The 16,670-nt window shown below is 42.0% G+C and overlaps 1 protein-coding gene across 2 annotated transcripts in view; it reads left to right on the top strand.

Moving 5' to 3' along the window:
• Positions 1-387: 387 nt before the first annotated feature.
• Positions 388-16,670, top strand: part of kcnab1a (potassium voltage-gated channel subfamily A regulatory beta subunit 1a) — a 119,123-nt gene continuing 102,840 nt past the window's right edge. The window contains exons 1-2 of one of the 2 annotated variants that reach the window (XM_005474540.4): positions 388-528; positions 3,456-4,112. In XM_005474540.4, the coding sequence (XP_005474597.1) occupies positions 3,835-4,112 (278 nt within the window). In that variant the 5' untranslated portion in view covers positions 388-528; positions 3,456-3,834. Of the gene's footprint in view, positions 529-3,455; positions 4,113-10,126; positions 10,894-16,670 lie in introns of those variants that run through there. The other variant, XM_005474539.4, reaches the window with a different exon arrangement.

Here is a 16,670-nt window from a genome sequence, read left to right as displayed (position 1 = left end):
CTGATAGCCTCCCGTAGCTTCATGTACTCTACATGGATGTCTTAGTAAATTATTATTATTTGTATAATTAAATAAACATCTACCATACTGCCCCAAACATTTACTATTTTACTATATGTTTTACTATTATCTGACAATGAAGAGTGGTGGAGGACGTTTTTAGAACCATTTCTTTAGCAAAAGAAGCAAGAAAACACTATGAAAATTGTATCATTGGAAAATTTACATAAATTATCAAAAGTAAAAAATAAATATTCTGCACAAAAATATTAAGCTCTATATAAAGCTCTTGAGGAGTGGAGATATAGACGTTACTTTTATTTTTATTGCACAGAAGGACAAGGGCGTGACAGGTATGTGCAAACAGCATCCAGGCTAGAAGCAACCGCTAACACAATTTCAGGTCTTTGTAAGCACCTGCACAGACAGCATGCTAACACTAAGCTAAGCTAAGCTAAGAGCCCACAGTGATTAAAAAGCTGATGTGTGCCGACCCCAGCCCAGCAGCCAGAGCGAGAACTTCAACAGGTAAAAAAGTGATGCTCAGTCAGGTTTGCAGCCTACCGTTTCTACCTGTTCATGTTTCTAAGGTAGAATCATTGTGACGATTGCTTTTAAGTCTCTTTAGGCTGGTTTTCATGTTTGCTTTGTATTCATACTTGCACACTAAAATAAAGACCTTATGTATATCTTAATTAGCACAGGGTTTTATGTTGGTGTGTGGAACTGTTGCCTCAGGTTTAGATTGTTAACTGGTAATTTTAACACAGTGTGATTTAGTAATTTTATGAGAGTTGTGTAACAAATTACTTTCTTAAATAAATAAAATAGTGTAATGCATTAGCAACAAGTAAAATGTTATACATTACTTTTTTGTGTAATGAACCCAACACTTGTGGTCAGTAAGAAAACTTATCTATTGGTAAATGACAGAAGCTTATCTCTTTTCTATTGCCAGCTGTTTCCACACAAAGTGTGGTTCATAACTGAGCAATGAAAGTAGTTTCAGCAGCAGCTTAGTTCTCACACTAGTCTCCTGTCAGTCTCCCATCACAGACCGAAAGTTTATCCACAATGAACAAACACAGATAACTAGAAAAGTCTCTGGGCCTCTCAGCTTGACAAGCTCTTGCCATTGTTTATGGGTCGTAAAATGAAGACATGCTACAGTTTCATATGGCATCCAAGGCAAGCAGTTTCCAGTAGCAATAGCCAGTTGTAGCCACAAGATGGCAGTAATGTGAAGGATGGATGCAAACATGACATGCTTTATGGCAGAACAATGTTTGAGATTAAAGGAGAGGGATCACTTTAACTCTGGTACATTTCAACTAATGTCTATTTTTAGATTTGATTAGGCAAGCAACTGAAGCGACTCCAAGTGTAGGATTGCACTGATCTGTGTAGATACATAGAGTAATCTGGACAACTGGAGCCTGGAATGTCCTCTGGGAACCAGTTGTTATTGACAAAATGATGGGCAACAAGCGAACCTCTATGTGTTTGAACCCAAAAAAGGATGTAGGTTCAACTCATGTCTCCTCCCGTGCGTAGTAATGTGAGTAAGTAAGTAATTCTTCGTCCAGTAAGACGAAGAACAAAATTATCTTTGAGCTAACTGTCCCAATGAAGAAGTTAGTATAAGAAATGACTGACATACTCAGATCTTTGCTGTTAGTGCAGTGATCTGGCTGAAGAACCATCACCTAACCTGTGGAAGCAGGATGCCACTGATGTTGGTATGTGAGGAGTAACTGGAAGAAGCCAGAAAGACTTGGCTGACAAGTCAGAGAAAAGTAGCTTTTGGTTCTTACTGTGGAAAGAAGAGAAGTATTGGACGTAAAACCTAAACTGAGATCTAGTTGCAGGAGACGACAGGGAGACTTTTCTGCTCCGCCAACAGAAGAAGAAAAGAGTGACATTTTGAATATTGATAGCATCTGACTGAAGACCCTACAGGTGACCTAGCAGTCATATAGAAGAGGTGCAACAAGAAGAAATTCCCCAACCGATTAACATCTTGGCTAAATGGAAAAAGAAAAAACTGATGCAGTTCTTCATAGAACCAGATGTAAAAACTGAAGAAACATGTCTGTAATTTCATATATATTTCTGATATTTTAAGTTGTTTTTTTAATATATCAGACATTTTAAAAAGATACTGCGTAAACAACAAAGTGCAAAGTCCCAGCAAGTTTCCAATCCAAATTAGCTGCTGACCACAGGCGGAGGTTCACCCTGCAGCCAGCACTGACCCCAACCTTTGCCCCGGGCCCCTCACACATGTCCAGTGAGCTATCAGGCTCCCATTACTTGGTTGAATAATTTAGGGCTGACACTCCATCACTGATCTATTCACTTGACCTCTGAGGACACCAATCTTTGGGTGTCCACTTTGCATTTAAACTGGTGCATGCATTTGCTTTTTAAGGTCTGTTGGCTGGATAATAAACCACTAATGGATCAATATAAAAGAGGAGCATTTTTGTCTACCTCTGTCAGAAGTCAAGACACTTGAGAAAGTTAGCGAAAGTTCGGAGACTGCATTATGTGCCAAGCTTTCCCGCAAAGCTCACTCTTGGCCTTCAAGTGACGGCACCTTACTAAGCCTGCTTTTAAATGAACTCCACAATAAGCCCAAATCCTCTTTCTGCTTTCCTGCTTTTGCTTTTACTTTCCTGCTTGTATTTGACTAGCTTTATGCTGAGTCAGGTGGCGAATAGCCCCATAGGTCCTATGCTCTCCTGACATTAATTTGCATCTCATCAGCATGCTATCCCTCTCCTCTCCACAGACAATGCTTGAAAGAGTGCACCGAGTGGGTCCTTCCACTCACCTTCACTTTCCCCCTTCTTTGCACCATTGTGCTTTGCTGTTTTGTTCACCGGTTTCTGGCACATTCTGGCAGGAAATATAATTTACATCTGACTATGGTTTAAAAAAAACATTATTGAAATGTTGGGTTCAATTTTGAGCATCGAACTTTGCTTAGAAAAATGAAATCACACGTCCTTGCATGGAAATCTGCGAGCACGCACACACAGAATCTACACATGCAATACAACTTCAAATAACATAGTAATCTAGGCAGCAGTTCCGTGCCCTTTTTTGGTCACTTAAAATACTGTGAATATTTAATAAACTGGGTTTCCCTGTTTATATTGTAACATCTAAATTGCTGCAGTGGTGTCAGTGCTATAGATGAAAAAGAAGCAAAGGGGTGTGCGCTTCAAACAATCACGTGCAGTGTGTATTTCCAATTTACAACTTCTCTCTATAATTGTGCATTATGAGCTCGGGCTTGTGCGTTTGCAATGTGTGTTTTATCGTATCTTTTTATAATTCTTTCAGCTGTTTTAGAACTCAGATATGTTGTGTACTCCTGTGTGTGTGAGAGACTGTGCGAGTGTGTATGCATTGTTGACACCCAGTCGTGTTTGGCTCCCTCCTTTTAGGCCAGCGCAGGCTGTGACGAGACAAGGAAACTGGGATCCTGTTTCAAGCTGGATGAGGCTATAAGAGACCAGGGAGCACTCTGCACAGACAGACACACTGACAGGCAGAAAGGAGAGAAAAAGAACCAAGTTCAAAGAGAAAGAAGTTCTAGAGCTAAGGACAGTTTCAGATAGTTTGGTAGAGGGTATCTAAAAATTATTGAGAGCGTTGCTGGGTGATTACAGGACAGTGAGATATGCATCACTCATTGAGGCTGGAGTAACCGTCATCTCCAAACGAAGGTGCAGGATCAAGAAACATTTGGAAACCTTAAGTGCGCTCTTTTCACCTTGATCTCCGAGCTCTGCTCTTGAGGGGAGGGGGCCACGCTCTGGGGCCATGCTAGCTGCCCGAAGCAGTGGAGGGGGCATCGGAGGGCCCGGCGGGCACCAGCCTCCCCACGTGCACCGAAAACACTCAGTGGCCTCTCTCAGTGGGCTAAAAGCCCAGCGCAGCAACTCCCAGGATGCCAAGCGCAATTCCTCCTCCGGGAAACAGGTGGCACAGCATAGAAACAAGGCAGCCGTAATCAGAGAGATGGAAACCAACTGGTACCTGAAAATGTTTGGCCTGGGCAAAGACGAGACAGTTGCACAAAAGACTGGCATGCTGTACAGGTCAGTTAAACCCTGTCTAAGTGTGTGTGGGCATGTTTGTCAGTGAGTGATTGTAGATACTTGAGAGTGCAAACAGACTGATGGCCTAACGTGTTACACAGAGCAGCTTGTTGATGAGCACAAATCATTTGTGAGGTGAATCATGCACTCACCTCACAAGTACTTTGGAACACACACAAACACGGACACGAACACAAGCGTCAAGTCTTTTTTTATGATTATCTACACATCATTAACACCGTCACTGGTAAGTTTGTTTGTGCAACTGTCAGGAAATTCATAAAGTGCGTGCATGCACACTGATAGATTGTTCAAGTATCTCTGTGCTGGACCCTCAGGGCTATCTGATGACAAGCGGTTCCCCCTCCGTCCAACCGTTTCATTTGTGTGTCACAGGAGTCACGCTGGTCATTACGACCTCGGCTTAAAGTTGTGTCACCAGATCTGTCCTTAATGCTAATAGCAAGCATCTGTCTCGCTGAATTAGACGGTGTTGACATCTTCCACCACCATGGTGACAAAACATGGAGGCTGGAGGGAGTGTTTTCATTCTTTTCTGTGTGATTGACAGACAGGAAGCACCAATAGCGTTGATTCCTAATCCCATGTTTTTGACGTAGACTAGTGCAGCGAGTGTCTTTTTTTTCTTCTTTTTTTTTCCTCACACATGGATATTTTTAGTATCGGGTTCCCCCAGCCCCCTTGCAATGTCTCCCCCTCTCATCGCTCCACTGCTCTCTCTTGTTGCTAAATGCCTAATCCATCTGTGTCCCATTCCAATCATTCAAGCCTAAAGCTCCACATTTATCAGTCTGCAGTCCTGCCTCTTCCTTTCCCTCCTTCTTCTTCCCTCTCTATATTCTCTGTCCTCTCCGCTGCTTTTGGCTTTGTTCCCTTTAATTTAGAAAAAACAAAGCAGAGCAGGGAAAAGAGACCAGAATGTTAAAGCAGCAAGGGACACGCTGTGATTAAATAAGGTTGAGGTCTCACAAATATTGATGGATTCATTTATGTTGCAGAGCAGCCATTCAGAAAGGATTGCTATAATCCAAATTTATTTGTTCAGTCTTCATAAAAATTAACTGGCGGAGGGTCAAAGAATCAAACTGTACACCCACACACACGAACGTGCACACGCTGTGTGTGTGGCTCAGTTGTAAACTTACAAAGGAGATTATTTTCCCCAGTGTTGCACATTGTATTTTGCCTACACTGGCTTATTGGAAAACTGGAAGCAGTATTTAGGAATAATGGTAAAAAGAACAAAAAGGCAGCTTGGAATAGTTTGCAAAAAAAAAAATACTGTACTGCATTACCAAGATGATGCATGTGCATCAATAATGGTAGTTTTACGCTGTCATCATAGCACCCCGGTGCAAATTCGCAGGAATGGTGCACTCAGTGGATTGGTGCCTGTTTGTGATATTACCACAAAATACTTCTTTGCCTTTTTTGTGTTGCTTTCAAATTGTTTCAGAAAATTGGACAAAGACATATTATAACAAAGAATTAAGTAAAAACAAGCCCGACTTGTCTAACGAAAAACGCACATTAAGCATCGGAGTGCTGTTTTCTAATGTGACTTCAAATGGTATTAAACAGTCTTTCCGATGACATGCTTGGGGCTGCACACTTCACATGCTCTTTATTTACGGGCTCATAAAAGTATGATGAAAGCCTCTCGCGGTTTGATTGACAGCCCTACAGCTGCGTGTGGAACGTGAGGACAGTGTGCGTGCGTGTGTGTGTGTGTGTGTGTGTGTGTGAGTGCATTTAATGGGCATATTTCCAAAGTGGTGAGCTCAATGTGCCACCAATAAAACCTACACTGTGTGAATCACTGTAAGATTAGCACGACCTTCACACATGTGCACTTACCCTCTCTAACATGGACAAAAAAAAGCTTTATAATTGTTTCCGTTTAGAGAATCGGTACTGACCATTTTGTCCAATCACTCTGACTCAACTGTTATGTTGTGGATTCAGTCTTCTACTTGAAAGAACAGATAACAGTTTCCTCTGACCTAGAAATGCATGAACCCTTCTACAAGTCTCCGTCTTGCCAGTCAGCCAACTCGTGCCTGAGACACACACACACACACACACATCTGCCAGCGCTGTGCTTTGAGCCGCTGACGTGATGCCAAACATCATGCGATGACTGGCTATCTGCTCTGTCTTAATTTAAATCAGAACAATTGATGCAGTTTTTAGCTCTCTGGTGATTCGTCTTGAAACTCGGGACAGACCATAACTAGAAATAATCTGCTTTGTAACCACTTCTTTATAAATTGCCTTTTCTACCCCCGTGCTAATGCATTCCTTTCTGTGCCACAAATTCATTAAATGCTCATTTATTTATTCTTTGACAAAACAGGGTATTTAAACGATGTTTTCCCTAATTGCTTTTGTTCAGGTATTGAAAATTTAATTAACATTTTCTGCTTAGCCAAATTAATTATGCGGCTGAGTTTTCATTTTCTTTTGCAGCCAGATACTGAGAAATAACCTCGTAAACTTACCTTTCATCATTATTTGTTTGCCCTTTATTGCAAAGATATTATGGATTACTTTAGTTTTTAAATAGAACATAGTGAGTATTTGTCAGGGACAAGCTTTGGAACATTTAGCCTAGATGTTACAATGCAAACACTCTGTTCATGTCCAAATTGAGGCAACAGTATACTTAAACTCACTGGACTTTTTATTAGGTACACCTGGCTTCTAAAAGGGTTTGACCCCCTTTTGTCTCCAGAGCAGCCTTAATTCTTGATGGCACGGATTCAACAAGGTGCTGAAATCATTCCTCAGAGATTTCGGTCCATGTTGATGTGACAGCATCGCACACTTGCTGCAAATTTGTCCCAAAGGTACTCTGCTGGCTTAAGATCTGGTGCCTGTGGAGGCCATTTGACTACACTGAACTCAGTGTCATGTTCAAGAAACTGGTTTTAAATGAGTTTTGTGTCATGGACCATTATTTTGCAGAGATGCTGTTCTGCATGTCTTGGTTGTAATAAGCGCTTATTTGAGTTTCTGTTGTCTTCCTGTCAGCTTAAAGCAGTCTGAACATTATCCTCTGACCTCTGTAGATACTGTTTTTCTTTGTGGTCTGCACAGAGTGACCTAGATTGATGAGTCAAATAATTTATTAGCACCGACCCTGTTAACAAAGTCTTTCCTTTTTTGACTTAAAACTACATAAACACATCCCTGACGATAAATGCTTTTCATGGAAATGGACCATATAAAAAGCAGCACATAATAACTCCTGTGGCCTGGAGATGATCAGCAGAATTATTCACAAGCTACGATTAGTTTGTAATGTACCTGTGTTTCCATCTACACTGGGCTGAATCAATATCTCATTAAACCCTGTTGCTTTTTCAGAGCGTACAGTAAGCCAGGCAGCAACAGTTCTAGGAATAAAACTCGACTGACCCGAATAATGACAGCCAACAGTATCGTTGCCCTCGTCTGACCGTGTATTGAGATTATATTTCCTGATACCTTCGGCACCAGGTGTGACAAAGGTGTGGCAACACGATACTATTGTTGCAGAACAAAAACACATGTTCCTGTAGAGCTTGATGGATGAAACACGGGGATGGTGTCAAGATCGGCAGTTTGATTCACACAGCTGGGATTCTTTTGCACACATGCGGGCGTGCTAAAGTATCCATCCCATAATATGGAAACACTGTAATACTGAGATAAGTGTTAAAAATATTTATCAGTCACATAATATGTTCTCTTCTTGTTAGATCACACCTCTTCAATGATTAAAAGAGCACATGAAAAGACAAAGATTTCCAGGCTGTCTTTGCCATGTATCGGTGTGTTGTTCTTATGTCATATGTGGCGAATGAAATAATTTTGTCTGCCTCACTCTTCTCAGCATTAATATAGATATTCATTGATAATAACAATGGGAGTTAGTGGGGGAATTTAGGCCGGCACACTGGTGTTAAACAGGAGCAGGACAGTCCCTGAGGGCTGGAGACTGATCGCTGACATGATTATTGCTGCCACGAGGCTTCTTTTTTTTTCTTCTCCTGCACGTAAACAACACAGAAATGTTGTTTTATTACACTGCAGATAATACGAGGTTACAGCATCCACACACATGACCGGTGTGTCTTTTTGAACGTCGTCCGCAAGCTGCTAAACTTGTCCTGTTCCTAACATACCGTGGGCACTCGGTAATATGCAATCTTTATATGGGGATTCGCTCACTGGAGGGAGGATATGTGGGGGTGGTGGGGACAAAATGAAAGAGACGACTAATTAATCTCAGGGAACAATGAGCTGGTTTTAAAATGAGAGTCGAAACGTATGAACTAAAGAGTTAAAAGAGAATAAATGAGGGGGGAGGAACTCGAACTGTGTCACAACAAGGACTGGGACAAAAAGGTTGTTTATGCCTAATTTTGCTGCTCATACATGCCCCCAAACTGTCCCAGCTTCTCCGTCCTGGTGCCTCTTTTGCTTTTCTTCCATCATTCGCCCTCTGTTTTTTTTTTTCTTTTCTTCATCAGTGACTCACCTGCCTAAATGTTGAGCGGCTCAAAGGAGAATGTGACTGTTGTGAACACCAGAGGCCAAAATAAAAATTAAAAATATAAAACAGAAGAGAAAAAAAAATCCAAGTGAGACAGAGAGAAAAAGAGTGCAATTAATTGGAGCTTTTAATACGACAGAGAGCATCTGTTGTTCGAATGTATGTGCATCAAAGGTGTGTGCAATGTATAGTATGGACGTGAATATTCCAGGTCCATAAATACACTGTAAACACACTCAGGCGTTGCATAAGCTCAGATGACTTCAAGCTGCCAGGCATGATCAGGTTTTCCACCCACCCTGCTGGACAACAAGCACAGCTGCCTCTTTACCAACCTCCATGTGTCATTTTTGCATTAATAGTCTGCCATAATTTCACATCCTGCAGGTACAGAAGAGTAAGCCTTGAGGTTATTATCCCCAAAACCCCAAAACAAACAAACAAAACCCCCCCAAAACGAAATATCCCACGTTCAAACAAATTCTTTTATCACATAGATTCTACAGTTCCTGCATATAGCTTTTGGCTGTTGCCACTGGATGTCTGCAGGATAAAATGAGGAGCAGTCAGGCAGTATTTGCTCTATACTGACACATACACAGATGATGGAAGACTGAAATTCCATCATCTGTGTATGTGTCTACTTGTGGAAAGAGTGACAGTGTGTATCTTAACTCAAATTTCCTGATATGGAAGAGTGGCATTCCTCATGATTCCCACAATCCACTGGAGGACCAGACATGATGTCATTGAACGCTCCCATGAGAAGGCTAGAGGGGAGAGATTATATACTGTGTGTGTGTTTGTGCAGTCAAGAAGAAGGAAAGACGAGAAAACAGAGGCTTTTCCACTTTATTTTTTTGGTTTACCTAATTATGAAAACGCCACTCTTACACTGTGCACGACTGAATAACACGCCGTCGGCCGCGTGCAAGCGTCTGCTCGAGTATGTGTGTCTGCGTGTTTATATTACGTGTTTGTTATGGGCAGAACTGCAGAGTACACATTGTTTAGAATAAGAAGGAGCAGAAGGAGGGCAGGGTAGGAAAAGAGAGGCAAAAAAGATGAATTTAAAGGTTGTTGAAAGTGAAAAAAAGTGACTGCTTTAAAAGTGCAACGAGTGTGAGAGACGGGCTGACAAAAAGCAAATGGCAGGAGACGTGAATGCTGGAAGAGAGACGAGAGAGAAAATCAGGAGTAAGTGAAAGGGCTTGTGACGGAGGGAATACTGGGAGACAAAAGAGGGATGATGAGGAAAGGCAGGGTGGGAGAGAGGATAAGGGGGTGGGGGGTGGAGAGGAAAAAGGGGTAAAAGGAAGGAGAGAGTGAGAGAGAAACAGAGAGTGAGAGAGTGAGAGGGAGGGAGGGAGAGAAAAAAATGTCCCAGATTCCCATGCTATTTAATAGGGAGCAAAACCAAACTGAGCTTATAATGTAGACTGGCTGAGCAGGGGGCAAAGTGACAGCATCAGTGTGTGGGTGTGTGTGTGTTACGTGTGTGTGTGTGAGAGGAGAGGGACTGTGTGTTTGGCCCTTTAGTTAATCTGTCGTCATGTGTGTATATGTGCAGACAACATATATGGCCTGGTGCATGGAGAAGTACATGTAAGGAAGTAACCTGTTTTCCCAGTGTGGACGAGCAGCCTGCAGACAGACTGGACTCCAGATTTCAGTTTGAAAAAAGGCTCCTTTCAGGGCTGGATGTTTTGTTTTTGTTTTGAATAAGAGGAGGACTTGTGCAGCTTTATTTTGGAGGAATACTTCACACTAAGATTTAATCAGATGCTCTCACACACACGCTCCTCTGCTCCGTGTAGCTGTGCGTGGGTGAGGGGCCTACCTGGATTACTCTGAGCGCACATGATTGTGGGACATGCGAACAGCAGAAAGGAGCGATTGAAGGGGAGGATAAAGTGAAGAAGAAAGCTGGAAGATGTACTTGTACAAGGCAACGTGCCCGGAGATCCCCAACCCGAAACAGAAGGGGTCCAGGATTCAGGGTGGAGGTCAGGGTGGGGTCCAGGCCCAAGGCCTGGGACAGGGGAGGCTTGTCGGAAAGACTTCTATGGGGACGGGAACGCGACCCTACCCTCCTCTGATGCTGTGGACGGCAAACAAACCCAACGGTGTGGTGGAGCTCAAGCAGCTGGAGGAGTTCCTCAACTTCCACTCGCTGTCGCTGCACGACACGGTGAAGAGTCAGACAGGCATGGCCTACAGGTAACCTTACCTGTGTGTCTCTGTGAGAGGAAGTCATGTTCGGTCATGTTGACAGACTTATCATTTCTCTTTAAAGAGTTAGTAATGAAGAGAGTTTTTTATAATTAGTGTTTGGTTGATTCCGACATCTGTGACATCTGAAGAGAAGCGTGGATAAAAATCAAACAGTGTTTCAAGCTCTCCCCCCACATGCTCTGCGTTTACATGCTTCTAAGGTCATGCTTGCTTTGTAATGCCCACTGCATAATGGGAACTATTGATCTCTTTTGAAACTCCCAAGCTAACTGATCATTAGCTCTGAGTGCTGTATAAATAATTTTGATCCGAGTCCTCTCTGTTTCTGATGGATGCATTCATCAAGTAAGTAATACTAAGTATAATAAGCTATAGTTTCAGCTGCATGCTGTATTGAGCTAGCCGGCACATACAGAACTAACTGTGGCAGAAAAAATGGTTGAATAAGTCACATGTCAACAAGCATCACCACAAGCGCATATGTTTGTAATGCACACATGCTTAGGTTCTTTTTTTCCCTTTTTAATTTTGTGAATCCGAGATTTATGGGTGTTTTCTTTAAATATGTACAAAATACATGTTCACAAATGCTTTGCAGTGCTTTAAGAGTTGTCAGCACCCCTTGGATTTGATACGAGTGCATATTTTTCAGTGTATCAGAGTGTGCACACAGCAGGTAGAAAATGAGCGTCATCATTCAAATATCTCCTGTTAAATGATTTTTTGTTTTGAAGGTAGTCCGGTTCATGCTCCTTGTGCGCTGGTAGAATCTGCTGTCATGTGCTTGTTGTTTTTCTCCAAGTTCGTCATCTGTGACTAAGCGCCGTGTTGGTGAGTGGTTTGAGCGAGTGTGATCGGGACATTGTGGATCGCTGCTCAGCCCCCAGGCAAGAAAAGTAACACGTAGCTTCTTTGCCTGAATCGCCTGGTCGTCTCCGGAGAGGACAAGAGAGGGGGATGAGCTTGAGTAAAGCCTTCTCTGTTGTTTACCTCAGCTTGTTAGAGCTCATTAATCTTAATTTACACCTGAATATGAATCTTTTTAATTGCTTAAATGTTTCTTTTTCAATTAGAAACTTAAAAAAACATCCAGTGTGAACTGAGAGTCCACGCTGACAAAACGGAATAAAAAAACAACTTGGGAATCAGAGGAAATAAAATATTCTTATTCAACAAAGTAAATCAATAAAACTGCATAGTGTGGTTTTAAAAAATTAGTGTCCATGTGTGTTTTATATTTGGAGACACTGCTGGCTTAGCATTTCCATGAACTATATTTCTGTCATTCGTTCCCTGGGGCTTCCTCATCAGTGGTTCTTTGCAAAATCCTGCCAACATATTTCACTGTATTACAGTCAGTGTAATAATAACACGGACTAAACTTATTCCGTTGTTGTGTTGGTTTAGAAGATCTGGCAGCTCAGAGCGTGACTTTTCCATCACCTCTCTGTGCCCACCAATGGAGAAAGGGGGTGTAGAGAGGAGTGTGATGGGAGTCTGTATCTCTGTTGGATCAACCTGGCTAAAGGAGCTCATATGGCCATCCGCTATTAGCATTTGCCTGGGGACATATTGGCATATGTGCGTTCGAGGGCCTGTGTGTGTGTGTGTGTTTAAAAGTTTGTGGCTATTGCCATGGTAACCTAATAGAACAGCTGGCTGCCCACGACCTTTTCCAGGTCAGCGTGCTTGTCGGTGGTCAAGTTGAGCAGTCCGTTCACTCAGACGCACACAAATAAGAAAGAAATTTGAAATTTTGTTAAGTAGAAAACATTTCCCTGCATTAGCATGTAAAACAAGCAAACCTTTGAACTTAGTTGTAACCATAAAAGAGATAAAACTGGGCGTCAGTTTAGCTCATGGGGTGAGCAGGTTATCAAAGGCGGCGGCCCCGGGTTTGAGTCTGACCGGAGGCCCTTTGCTACGTCTGCTCTCTGTCCACGATCTATAACTGTGCTTTCTAATAAAGGCAGTTTTTTTGTGGGGGGTCTTTTAATGTGGGGAAAAAATAAAACAAACAAAACCATTCGTGACTTCACCCTCCCAAAAAAGGGTTACAAGATATTAATAAAAATGCTTTTATTAGCACATGAACACCCCAAAGGAAGAGATGCAATTCAGTCAAGTGCCCTCTGTGACCCTTTAATGTGCTTTCCTTTTAAAGCCCTGCCAGCTCTGTGGGGGTGAGCTGAGGGGAGTTGTGACTTGACAAAACAGAGAGAGCATTTTCTAACCTTTTTGGCTTGTGATCCCTTAAAACAATGAATCTGTTCTTATGATACTTTAATATTTTATAAGAGGCTGGAAAATCCTGACCACAAGTTTAAACACTTAACTAAAAGCAATTTCAAGCCCAGCTTGTTTGGTGCTGTGTCTAAACATTATATTTTAAGACTCGAGTTTGTAAAATAGTTACGTAAAGTATAGTGGCTTTTATGTATGGAAGATCCAAACCTGGCGCAACCGAACTGTACACTTACCACTTTATTAGGCACATCAGTTTAATCACATGGCAGAATATGCAAATTGAAGCATTTAGGCATGCAGACGTAGTCAAAATGACCTGCCGAAGTTCAAGTTGAGCCTCAGAATGGGGAAGAAAGGTGATTTTGAGCTTGGTGTGGTTGTTGGTGCCAGAAAGGCTGATCTACAGGAATCTTCTTGAATAATCATCTTTAGGGTTAACAGAGAATGTCCAAAAGTTGATTCTGTTCATCTGGACGCAGCGTTTTGTGGGAGAAACATTTCGTCACTCATCCAAGTGACGGATGAGTGATGAAACGTTTCTCCCACAAAACTTTTGGAGATTTACTTTCCTGGATGATTGAGAATGCATCAAGACGTTAACAGAGAATGATCTGAAAGATCTGTCTCATAGCAAGAGGGTGTCCTTGTGCCTGTGAGGGCTCTCATTCGGTACAGCAGCTTCCTCTTTTTTCATATAAAAAAAAAAGGGCATTTTTTGTCTTCCCCACCCCCACATTGGAAAGCTATGACATCACAACAATGTGACTGGTCAACTGCAATGTTGATCGTGGATCAGCATTATTGTGATGATGCTAATGGGTGATTCTATGGATGGATGGACTGGATCCATATCATGAGAACAGATGATATGGATCCACATGAACAAGTGCCTGGTTAATGTCTTAGGTCAGAGGAGAATGCAGAGTGCATCGAGCTAACGTTACAACCGAGGTATGCAGAAGAGCATCCCTCAATCGTGAAGCAGATGGGCTCCAGCAGCAGAAGACCGCACCTTCTTCCATCCCTGAAAGCAATGAGCAGGAAACTGAGGCTACAGTTCACACAAGCTCAACAAAACTGGACAGCAGAGGATTGGATTGTGTTGTGGGCTCAAATCATCTCCAACTGATTTCTTTCACTGTACCGAAAAATCCTCCACAGGCAAATCTCAATTCATTAGAGCACCTTTGGGATGTGGTGGAACAAGAAATTCACATCTGCAGCGACTGTGTGATGCTGTCATGCCGGCATGGACCAAAATCTCAGAGGACTATTTCCAGCACTTTATTGAATCCGTGCCACAAAGAATTAATTCAGTTCTCCGAGCAAAAAGGTCCAACCTGATATTAGCAAGGTGTATGGTGGGTTTAAAACAGGAACACACAGGCATTCTTTCAAATGATCCAAAGTGCACAGATGGAAAGAGGAAGAAGAGGCAAATTCCATGTAGATATGAGCTCCACAGAGTGCCCTCACATGCCCTTTAGTTTATTATTCATGAGTGTGTGTGCCTGTTTGTGGGGCGTAGGTGAGTCCTTTCAGTTGTGCAAGAGCATCAGTGAGTGTTTGTTAGACAGCAAATTACCTCAGTGTGTGTGCATGTTCATTATATCGTTAATATGGGCCCTGACTATGTAGGTTATGGTGACATCATAGTGTTCATTTCAGAACATATGCATTTAACATTTTCTCTGGGCTAATGTTAACACAAGTCGGGGAGATACTGATGCACTGTGATGCTGTAAGTAGCATTTTAGAGAAACGGTGATTGCTCTGTACCAGAACGTAGCCTCGGAAATGGATTTTGACATCAACCCAGTGCGTGTTAGTCCTGAACACTCCACTACAATGAATAAATATCAAGCTGAAAGCTAAGTTTTGTGTTCAATCAGCCTCCAGAGCGACAAACAAAAAGCGTGAATCGAGTACATCCCCTTTTAACCTAGATTCCAAAGTTATTACGCACGCAAATGCACTCTGCCGATGTTTGATTACTCACGCTGAATTAAAACAGACATCAATTCAATCAGCCAAGTGGGGAAAAAGATTAATCTAAAGGCCATGATATTATTGGATACAGCAGGGGAATGCTGGGTAAGGGCACAACAGTGAAGGGGAATTCAAACCTCCAGGGGGCAGAAGGTCACATTATGAAGCATATGCCATGTGCTCTTGGGTGTACTAATGTGTGTTTGTGAGTACGCGTGTGTGTACTTGTATTGCTCATGTTTTCACAGTCACATCGCGGGGACCTAAAAAGGGGATGGAGACAAAAAGACCCCATAATTATTGTACAGAGACTTGGTTCAAGGTTAGGACAAAGCTAAGTTTCTAGAAAATGATTGTAAGACGATGAAAATTCGCTTGAAGTGATTGAAACTGAACTGCCAGTGTGTGTGTGTATGTGTGTTTGTGTGTGTGTTCAGACAGTCTGGATGTTTGTCAGTCCATCTGATTAAATGAGCTCTGCCTGCTGATCGACTGTGCTGTGAAGGTGACAGAGTTACATTGTCCCTGCAGTTGCTTCTCTCCTCCCCTGTCACTCACTTCTTTCTCTGTCCCTGCAGCCTTTGCTGATTTTGTTCTGTGCATAATTCATAGTCTGTGTGCATCAGCCATTTCTACTCAGCCTTTGCTGTTTTCAGAATGTGAATTAAATTCTCCACACTGTAAAACACTGATACTAGAAATGACTTCCCTAGATTTATAGTGGTAGGAATGTATTCCAAGTTCTGTACCATGAAGTAAGATTTCAGCTTATTCGGATAACTTATTGGGTTAACTCTGGGTTTTCTGTACTGCAAAGGTAGTTCACATCAGCAGGTATGAAGTCAGCGGATACTCACCAGTCAGTAAAATCAGTGTTAATTCTGACAGTCTGATAGTCTTATGACTAAAATTTCATTTTGTTTTAGTCATAATTTAGACATCTAAATTCTTTCATAAGATTATACTAGACTCAGTCTGAAGTTGATTACAATATAAAGTGTAAAAAGTTTGTTGTGTTTTTATTGGTCAGAGTTGCTCCACACACTTTAAAAAGCATCTTATTTTTCTTGATATCAAATGAGAAATGTCCCCTTCGGTCTACTCTACTCTTCCTCCCAAGCGTTGACATTTTCTTGCATTTTCAGGAGAAACTGGGAGCATGAAACATGTTTTTATATGAACTCTATACTTGCTCTCAGACCAGTAAAGACCACTGAGGTTGTAGCTGAAACAATAAAACCAAGACTGCCTTTTAAACTTTTATCTAATGAAATACTGGATATAATCCACCAGATTCTTCCGTGTCTTCGTGATAGAGCTGTGACGTTAATAACTCTGTTAACTTACACGGTTGGCATTTTTGCCAGCTTTCTTTCCAGCCTTCAAATAGACTAAACTTTATGGATAGAAATAAATCTTCCTCCAGTCCTGCTGACCAAAGTGCTCAAAGCTTGCCCGCATTCATACAGGACTTTTAATACTGAACTCCTGCACAGTGCTTTTCCTCTCTCACACACTCACACAGC

The sequence above is a fragment of the Oreochromis niloticus genome, linkage group LG14 (assembly GCF_001858045.2).
Source record: "Oreochromis niloticus isolate F11D_XX linkage group LG14, O_niloticus_UMD_NMBU, whole genome shotgun sequence".
Taxonomy (NCBI): Eukaryota; Metazoa; Chordata; class Actinopteri; order Cichliformes; family Cichlidae; genus Oreochromis; species Oreochromis niloticus.
The sequence above is the reverse complement of the archived record's forward strand: the minus strand, read 5'-3'. Positions and strand labels throughout refer to the sequence as shown.